Source organism: Quercus suber, unplaced genomic scaffold (genome assembly GCF_002906115.3).
Source record: "Quercus suber isolate HL8 unplaced genomic scaffold, Cork oak 2.0 scaffold_23, whole genome shotgun sequence".
NCBI lineage: Eukaryota > Viridiplantae > Streptophyta > Magnoliopsida > Fagales > Fagaceae > Quercus > Quercus suber.
In genome coordinates, this window is record NW_027069488.1 from 1128086 (window position 1) to 1138681 (window position 10596).

The 10596-nt window shown below is 30.2% G+C and overlaps 1 protein-coding gene across 1 annotated transcript; it reads left to right on the forward strand.

The window, feature by feature from the left end:
- Positions 1-6744: 6744 nt before the first annotated feature.
- On the forward strand, positions 6745-8883 carry LOC111985405 (uncharacterized). The gene is made up of 2 exons (XM_024017048.2): positions 6745-7617; positions 8529-8883. The coding sequence occupies exons 1-2, from the start codon at positions 6979-6981 to the stop codon at positions 8637-8639; spliced, it is 750 nt and encodes a 249-aa protein (XP_023872816.2). The 5' UTR covers positions 6745-6978; the 3' UTR covers positions 8640-8883.
- Positions 8884-10596: the final 1713 nt, after the last annotated feature.

Below are 10596 nucleotides of genomic sequence, written 5' to 3' on the forward strand. Positions count from 1 at the left end.
GCACTCAACTAACCCCCCTGGCCGCATTAATGGGGAGGTAACCCCTTGGCAGGATAACGTTGATCAGAGTGAACCACTTGAGTACTGATAAGGCCTCTGATGGGACGGACGGCCAGAAGAAAGGCAAATAGATGATCAACAGATGGAAGAAGGAGATAGAAAGATGAAAACTATATAAGAAAAGCAAGTAAAGTAAGAGAGGTGGGGGGGGGGGGGAAAGGGGAGAACAACAAGGTCTCCTCGGCCACAGGCCGAGGAGCATCCCCCCATTTGTAAAGAAACTCTTAGTATTTTTTATAAGGAAAGTTCATGCATGGTGATCGACGGCCAGCGCCTAATCCTTTAACCCACTCTCTATAAATTTATTGTTTGGGCTGGATTGGGCTGAAAACCCATTCATTTTCAGGGTCAATCCAAATTGAGTCCCTAAAAAAAGGTTTAAGAAGTTGCAAAACTCCTCAAGTACTTAGCTAATTAAAAATTTATATAGACGAAGCTTTCCTTGTAGATTATTACTTTCTTTGCTATTTGACTAAGAAAGGTTATAATTAATTAAGATACTTACGTAGTGGTAAATTTCATTTTCACAAAAGAAGGAAAAACATATCAAATTGATTAGTTACAATTAGAACTTCAGCATTCCCTTTTGCTTATACAAAAAGAAAAAGAAAAAAAAAAAAAGGTATTTTAGCTCACATAAAAACTCAGCATACACAAAAATGAATTGGCGTTTTGGGCCTATGATAAAGAGTAAACATCATGGAGTAGATACCAAAAGTTGAAAATTTGTTGTATCTATATTGTTGTAATGTGTAAAAATTAGTAAAGGGATGCATAATGACTATTCATGAGATGTAAGGTTGATCTTTAATTAAGATAATATAATGATCTTTATTTATTTATTTATTATTTTATAAGAGATAATATAATGATCTTGGATGTTATAGGTGCTTGGAATTTCCATACCCTAAGAAGGCTTCCAAAAGTATAGGTGCATGAATAAAGGTTTTTTGTTTGAGTAACAATATAAAAAGGTTTAAGAAGTTGCAAAAAATACTTGCCTAATTAAAAATTTATATAGACGATGCTTTCCCAAGGATTATTGCTTTCTTTGCCTTTGACTAATAAATGTTATAACTAAGATACTTATATAGTGGTGAATTTCTTTTTCACAAAAGAAGGAAAAGCAGATCAAACATATTAGTTACAATTAGAACTTGAGCATTCTCATCTGCTTATGCAAAAATAAAATAAAAAAAATAAAAAAGTATTTTAGCTCACCAAAAAGCAATATACAAATTTTGCATACACAAAAAATCAATTGGTGTTTTGGGCTCATGATAAAAAGTTTACATCATGGAGCAGATACCATAAGTTGAAATTTTGTTGTATTTATATTGTAATAATGTTTAAAAATTAATAAAGGGATGCATAATGACTATTAATGAGATGTAAGGTTGATCTGTAATTAAGATAATATAATGATCTTGGATTTTATAAGCGCTCCGATTTCCATCCCCTAAGAAAGCTTCCTAAAGGATAGGTGCATGAATTAAGGTTTATTTATGTATTTATTTTTTAGTAAAAAAACCAAAAAGTTTTAAGAAGTTGCAAACCTCCTCAGTTACTTGCCTAATTAAAAATTTATATAGACAAAGCTTTCCGTAGGTTATTGCTTTTTGACTAATATAGGTTATAATTAAGATACGTAGTGGTAAATTTATTTTTCACAAAAGAAGGAAAAGTAGATCAAATAGATTAGTTACAATTAGAACTTGAGCATTTCCATCTGCTTATGCAAAAAAAAGAAAAAGAAAAAGAAAAAAAAAGGCATTTTAGCTCACCAAAAAACCACATATAAACCTTATACACAAACCTAATTGACGTTTTGGACTTATGATAAAGAGTAAATAATATTAAGCGGATATTCTAAGTTGAAATTTTGTTGTATCTATATTGTTGTAATGTGTAAAAATTACTAAAGGGATGCATAATGAATATTAATGAGATGTAAGGTTGATCGTTAATTAAGATAATATAATGAGCTTGGATTTTATAGGTGGTTGGATTTTCATACCCTAAGAAAGTTACTAAAGGATAAGTGCATGAATAAATTTTTATTTACTAAAAGAAAAAAGTAATGAAAATATTGGTTTTTTTAGTTAAAAAATAAAAAGGTTTCAAAAGTTGCAAAACTCCTCAATTATTGCTTTCTTTGCTTTTTGACTAAGAAAGGTTATAATTTCGTAGTGTAAATTTCTTTTTCACAAAAGATGGAAAAGCAAATCATATCAGAACTTGTATAAATCCATGATAAGTGGTCGACAATGAACAGTCATTTTTCCAACTACTGACACAATTTTTTTAATAACAAAATTTGATAAATTCTAGCTGGTCAAAAGAAAAAAAAAACATTGATAATGCCCCGGATACCAAATTTTACTTGGCAAGATTTTATCGTTCTTTTGAAGTTACTTTTTTTTTTTACGTATCATTAATAGTTTATTACATTACTGGTTATGAAATTTCTGTATTGGTAATTGGTAGGCTTCCTTTTAATCTACATATCTATATATCTATATATATAATAATAGGTGAAGCAGAGAGAAAATCCAATTAGATTTAAATTGGATTCTCAATTTTGCGCCACTTGTCCTAATCAAAACTCAAAAAAAAAAAAAAAAATCTAATTAGATTATAAATTTGACTCCAATTTTGTGTCATGTATCTTATCTAAATTTTTTAATTTTTGTGCCCAAATAAATGATGCATTAATATTTATCACGAAAGCCAAGAAAACCATAATGATAATGCTCATTAGCTTAAGTAAGAACATCTTACCTGCACACTTTTATGGAGATTATAAATTGGACTCAAATTTTGTGTCATGTATCTTATCTAAATTTTCTAATTTTTGTGCCCAAATAAATAATGTATTAACATTTAACACGGAAGCCAAGAAAACCACAATGATAATACTCATTGGCCTAAGCAAGAACATTTCACCTGCACACTTTTATGGGTGATCTCAATAGAGTTTGGAGCTCTTCTAATTCCCCAACCAGAACCAAGGAGTTCAATGAGAAAGACTATAAAAGCAAAACATAATCTCTTCCTAATTTCATATCGTCATCCCATGTCTCCTCCTCTCTCAACCTCTACCAACTAGATTCACACACTACCCTCTCCTCCTTCTTACGGATTTCTCAAAGTAAGGCCAAGTTCAAATACAATGTTCAATACCACTCTTCCTTACTTCACACTCTCATACATTAGCGCTTTATTGGCACCTCCAAGAAGATTCCAAACTCATTGATCAATTTTTATTTTTTAATGTCCCTTTATATATTTTAAATAATAAAATGTAATATTCTCTTTTTTCTTCATTGTATCATCATTTAAATAATAAAATGCAATATTCTCTTTTTTTTATTCATTGTTTTATCTAATGCTATCCTATGTATGATAAACCAAAAAAAAAGAAAAGAAAAAAGAAAGACCAATAGCATTACTTAAATAATAAAATGCAATATATATTTTTCATTGTTTGATTTAATTCTATCATTCGTGTGATAAACCCAAAAAAACAAAAAAATAAAAATAAAAATAAAAATTGGCCAATAGTATAATTACAATTAACCATGGAGAAAAAGAGCAATGTTATAGCTAGACAAAATATTTTACAATATTTTTCATAATAGTTGAATTGACATACTTTTATTAGTTTTTTTATGGACCCAATATTAATATAATTCTGTACTTACTACTGTCAATTTGCTACAAAATTTTTTACAATATCTTTCATAATAGAGTTGACAATCTTTTATTGGCTTTTATATAGACCCAACATTAATATAATTCTGTATCTATCATTGTCAATTTGTCACATCAACTTAGTGCTCGTTTGGATTCAATGTTTTGCGTTTGCGTTTTGTTTTCAACTCGCCTGCACTGTGCGGCTATTGTTCAATGAACAGTAGCTACACTTGTTGACTTTTTGTCCATGAACAGTGCACTTGTGCACTGTTCACGGACCCACAAATACCACTTTTTAGCAACTTTTTTTTACTAAAAATAGGTTTTACGGTACTATTTACACATTTAAAAATTATTTTGTTATAGTGTTTTCAGTATGGAATCTTTTGTCAAACTTTTTGTGTCCATAAACTTAGGAGAAGAAATGATGGATACTTTTTTTTTTTTTTTTTTATTTGCGTTTGCGTTTTGTTTTCAACTCGCCTGCACTGTGCGGCTATTGTTCAATGAACAGTAGCTACACTTGTTGACTTTTTGTCCATGAACAGTGCACTTGTGCACTGTTCACGGACCCACAAATACCACTTTTTAGCAACTTTTTTTTACTAAAAATAGGTTTTACGGTACTATTTACACATTTAAAAATTATTTTGTTATAGTGTTTTCAGTATGGAATCTTTTGTCAAACTTTTTGTGTCCATAAACTTAGGAGAAGAAATGATGGATACTTTTTTTTTTTTTTTTTTGAGAGAGAGAAATGATGGATACTTGAGTGTCAATTGTGTCCACTTATGATCAATCATTTTAACAATTATAATATTTATTGTGAAATATGCACAACATTACTTTTTTTTTTTTTTTTTAAGCCTAAAAAGCAAAACACACTCTTTAAGTTTTATAAGAATTCAATTAAGGTCTTTAGGTTTCAAGTTCATTCAATTAAGGTTTTTCTCTCAACTTCCCTTAAAATTTAAAAAATAAAAATTGGAAAATATTTTTCAATCATTAATTGGATTTTTTAAATTTAAAAAAAAAATTGAGGAAAAAAATTAAAAATTTAGAAAATTAACCTGAACATTTAATAGAAATTGACGGAGATGAATTATTTAGTGAAACTTAGAGACCTTAATTAAATTCTTATAAAAAATTCAATTAATTGAATTCTTATCAAAATTCCTTTAGTCATTGATAGTATAAGAAAAAATTACCCTCAACATTTTTTTTTTGGTGCTTTACTTTTTCATAAATATTTTCTAATAGACAAGCTCTATCCTATTTCAATATTACTTTTTCATTATTTCTAAAATTTGTTTTTCTCATTCTTTCAAATACAGTTATTTATTTATTTATTCTTTCTTTCTTTCTTAATTTCTTTTAGCCGATCTATATATATATATATATATTGCTAATGAATAGAGATTCCCTCAACAAAGAGTCAGTGGTCTTGAAAAAAAAATTCTCTATTTAAAGAAACTATTGGACATACATTTTAAGGGTTTACTTTCTAAAATAGAGAAGATTTTATTTTTATGATTTATATAAGCTGTTGGACTTGGAGATGCTTAGTTGGAGAAAACATTCTACCCAAATCTCAATAAGGTAGGTGGGCAAGGAGAGGTCGAACTGGTGGACTTTGGCTAAAAATCTGAAAAATTGGCAGGGGATATATATGGACTAAAATGAGCAAAGGAGTTGTTACTTTTTGAATCATCAATGTTTTTTTTTTTTTTTAAATTTTTTTAAATTTTTTATTTTTTATTTTTTTATTTAAGAAGGATCAATGTTTAATTTGTTTGTTTAGAAACTATAAAATTTTTATTTTGTTACTTTTTAAACTTTAAGGATTTAATTTATTAATTTTAAAACTATGGAATTTAATTTATTACACCCTTCAGTTATAGGGTTTAAATGTAAATTTTCAAAAGATAAAGTCTATTTAGATTAAAGGCTACGTCCTACGTGCTGATTCTGTACGAAGCAGGAAAAAGCAACGAGATTTCAGAATTTGCAAGCATCCTCTGTTGATTGGCTAATTAAAAAGTACTCCTACATATAAAGCTACAAAAGGTTTTAAAGGGTTATGTACGGATTATATTCTTTTTATTAAAAGAAGGGAAAAAGCAAACCCAAGTGATTATTTACTACCAGGGTAATAGCTGGTGGACTTTGCACATTTAGCCTTTTAAGCTGCGTTAAATACTGTTTATTATTAAAAATTAAAAATTAAAAATTTTTTTATAATTTTTTTATTAAAAATTTATATACTTTTTGAAACTCGGTTTTAAATTAAAAAAAAAAAAAAACAAGTATTTGAGAGTTCTGTAAACAGTACACAGAATTCACTAAAAAACATAAGACACAACAAAAAAGTGCTTTTCACCGCAATTCAAACATACACTCAAACTTGTTGTACTGAACTTATTACTTGAAGTTACAGATTTCACTGGTATCTTATATTCTTTGTTACAATTGTTTTACATAGTAGTTTGTAATTGGTTATTTGTTACTTCTATGTAAATACATTTTTTTTTTTACAATTTATAATCTGTCAAGTTAGACTATTGTGACAACGTGCGTATAAAAATGTCTTACTTAAATTATTATATTTATGATGTGTTTGGATACTACTTATTTTGGTGAAATTGAAAAATTATTGTTAAAAATACTATAGATAAAGATAAAAATTAATTGAAATAGTACAGTGGGGCTTATAAATAGTGACAAAAAATGCAATGAAACTTATTAATAGTAGCAAAAATAAGCTGAATAGTGAAATAATTTTAATTTTTAATCTTAATACAAACACATACTTAGAATAAAACTTTTTGAGTCCTCAATGGCCGACAATAAACTATAGTTGCGTGAAATATTCTTGTGCCACACTAAAAAGCATAACATTGGCCACAACTCGCATATGTGGCGAGTTGTGGTTGATAGAGAGGTGATGATGGGTCCATATGGAGAGACCCTTCCACCAATCACAACTCGCCACATAGTGAATTGTGGCTAGTGTTGTGTCTTTTGGTGTGGCACAAGAATTACTCATTGTTGCATAGGAAAGCTAGATAGGGTGTAGGGGATTTCTTCAGTTCTAAGTATGGTCAGCGAAGCAACGAGAGTACATAATAAACTGTCCAGAGGTTCACATTGATCCATGGTATATCGCTTGTCTTGCAAAAACTGAATTCTTGAAAAAAAAAAAAAAAGAGCTAGACAGAATCCATGGCTGCTGCGAACAAAGTGAGTTTGAAACTTATGATAGACACAGAAAGCTGCAGGGTGGTTTATGCTGAAGCGGGCAAAGAATTCGTGGACTTTCTCTTAAACATTCTCACCCTGCCGATCGGGACTTTCATTCCGCTTCTGAATCGAGAAATGATGGGTGGCTTGGGAAACATTTACGAGAGCATTGAAAATTTGAGTACTACTTACCTTCAACCAAACTTGAACAAAGACACTCTCCTCAAGTACAAAGTATACATCTCTGGTGGTACTAGAGTCCCTCTGGAATTGCCGAACGCTACAACGTCAACAACATCCAGGATATTCAATGGCTGTGATCGTTACATGTGCAACACGGTGTCCCACTCGGGCCAAGTCAATATTTACGGCCGTTGTCCGTGCGGACAATACCAAAACCGGTTAACTTATCGAGGCCCATCAAGGCCAAAGGATCCGTACTTCACGAATGAGACTGAGAGCGAGGGAGGGTACGTGGAAGAGGCGGTCACATACATGGTGATGGATGATCTGGCAGTGAAACCATTTTCCACAGATTCTATTATCACTCTTCTTGACAAGCTTAATGTCAAGGAAATAGGAACTCTTTCGGAGAAAGTGGTCGATTTGGGCGTCGATGAGGTATATATGTCGTTCTTTATTCTTTGCATTTGTGGATTTCGTTCTGCTTATAACTTTACTTCTTTTACTGTCTGTAATTTCCATCTCCTGAAAATTATTGCAAAATAAGTTCTAGCTACATGAGTCCTAAATTCCTAATTCCAAATAATTAAAAACACACGAGGTATATGGTCTTTTTAGCTAGAAAGACAAGCAAAATCAAGTGTGGACTGTTGTGGCTTGTGTGGATGCTATATATACCAGAAATCCCATAAAAGCATTCATGGACTTTTTTCTCAGCCAAAAAATAAATATATAAAGGAATGGATTTATACAACCTGGAGGTCCATCCCTATCTTTTCAATCCCCATCTTTCCTTGGTTACAAGGGATTGAGATTGGTTGGTTCTGGTTCCCTCAGGATTTGTATTGTTATTTTGTTTTAATGAAAGTTTATTATTCACTAAAAGAAAGAAGCAGCTGTATATTATTAGCAATGAAAAAGGTTGTGAAAGAGTTGCATATATATATATATATATATATATTAAGCTTAAAGTTTTACCTGTTCAATTATTTAGAGCTCAAATTATTTCTGAAAAGAACGGAAATGGAAAAAGTGTAAAAGATAAAAATGTGGAATTGACACACTTATCCATCCAAATTCCTAATGTCTTATTTTATTGGAAAAAAAAAAGTTTAGAGATACAATTTTTTTTCATAATTTCTAATTTAGCTTGGTATGATTAATGTTAAAAAAGCGATATGTAGTTGGTCTGTGAATATCACAAGTTATTATTATAATTACAACTTACTATCTCAATAATTGTGAAATTGAATGTGAATTTTTATTATCCTAATATTACTTTTGTAAAAATTTCACTTTTATTTCATACTTCTATTAACCACTACACTACTTTTTCTGGTTATTGCTAGGTTGTGAAACTGCTAAGAGCTTCACTATTGACGAAGAGTGTCCTTACTGATGTCTTCCTCCCATCGTTGATACATGAAGTCAATTGCCAAGAAAATGCAGCAGCAAAATGATGTTTCCATTTCTAGGTGAACAATTCTGTGAGATTGCCAAGATGTTTTGTTTTGTTATTGTTAATATGTTTTAAATGCTAGTAAAATATGATGTGGCAATGTAAAAAGGGCAATATGCATGCTTGCCCTTCTTTCTCTTTCTTTTTTGGGAGTTTAGTTAGGCAGCATTAATATGTTATATCAAAATGAGATGACAACGTGTAAGTTTTCTTAAATATCATGTGTTATGCTTTGATATCTCCAAGATCTGATGTCCTCTTGTTAAACCCTTCTTTACCTTTATCTTCTCATTGCGCACGTATTTGACTAAATATTTGCTCTAATGCATTTCAGCTTATTAATCAGCACACTTAAAAACAATAAAGAAGTCTCTTTAATTTTCAATGTGGATTAAACATTTCACTAATTCCTTAACTTCCATACTAACTCCTATATCTTTACATTTATGTTGTCATATCTATTCATTTTAATTATATAAAATTAGCGGGTTGTACATTCATGTCATGTGAAAGCAATAGTATTTGAAATCATGACTCAACCGAAAATAAACCAAACTATAAATACAAAATCTAAGCCAAAAATTGATATAAAAGTGACTAAAATAAGCAAAATTGATCATTAGAAAAACTTGCTTAAAATGTTAACATTGGTCAACGATCGTTAAAGGGATGCGGCATACATGGCAAGCGCGTGACAAGTGTAAATTACATGTAACTAAGAAGAGGATGACATGTGATTATGTGAAGTCACATAGGATACATGCCCAGCTCATGAGGGCACAAGAAGGGGGGGTGATAAAACCTCTTAGACCATAAGAGGATAAATTTTGGCAACGATCTTTGTGGCATTGTGTAAATTGGCTTCTAATAGATTAATGGTCTGTTTGGATTGAATGGGAGGAAAGGGGAGTAGAGTGGAGTGGAGTGGAATTTGCTCAAAATTAGCCTATTTTTAGTCAATTTTTCAATACCAAATGGTGATAATTTTTTTTGGAAAATGAGGTACTAGTTTAGAGAGAGAGAGAGAGAGAGAGAGAGAGAGAGAGAGAGAGAGAGAGAGAGAGAGAGAGAGAGAGATGCTGGCCTTAATACAGTGTTGAAGTGTATGGAAAACACGAATGAAGAAAAATAACAAGAATATGTGAGAGATAATTCAATAGATAAACATGGTTCCATTTTGGAGGTTTACTTCAATAACGAAAGGTCCTAAATATTTACATCTTTATTATTTAAGAGTATGCATAAGATACAAACCTAGTCTAGATCAGGGACAAACCCAGGATTTCAATCTAAAAAGGTCCATAGTATAAGAAAAAAAAACTCCAAATAGGCATTCATATAGTATTAACAAATTATAAATACACAAAACATTATTTCTTAATACATAAAGATGCAATCATCTACCAATAAAGACCAAAAAAAAGTTTTTTTTTTTTAAAAAATAATAGGCTGGCTAGGATTTTTATTTTTTTGAAGTTAGAACATTCACAATAGTTTAGCTTTTACCACTTTATTTAAAATAATATAAACAACTCATTAAAATAATAAAGGAAGAGAGAAAATTTGAGTTGTTTAATTGAAGGAAGAGAGATAATCTTAATAAAATATTGTATTTAATTTTTAACAACTTGCTACAGTCAACTAGTATTTATACCAGTTTACTGTAATTGAAAGAATTTAGTTTTAACTTCTCCAATAACATATGGTTTATTTGGTGGTAAAATAGTTTTTTTTTTACTAAAATATAATCACTATTGTGAATGTTTTTATTGTTTTTGTTAAGTTTTTGGGTAGGATAGTTGTAAGTTGAGTTAGGCTAATTAGACTGATTGAGAAGGAGTGGGGCCTAAAGTTTTGAAAGGGAGACCCAACAATAAAATGTAATATATATATATATATATATATATATATAAATAAGTAAAAAAGAAAAAATTTGGGCCAAGGGGCCCGGGCCCCCA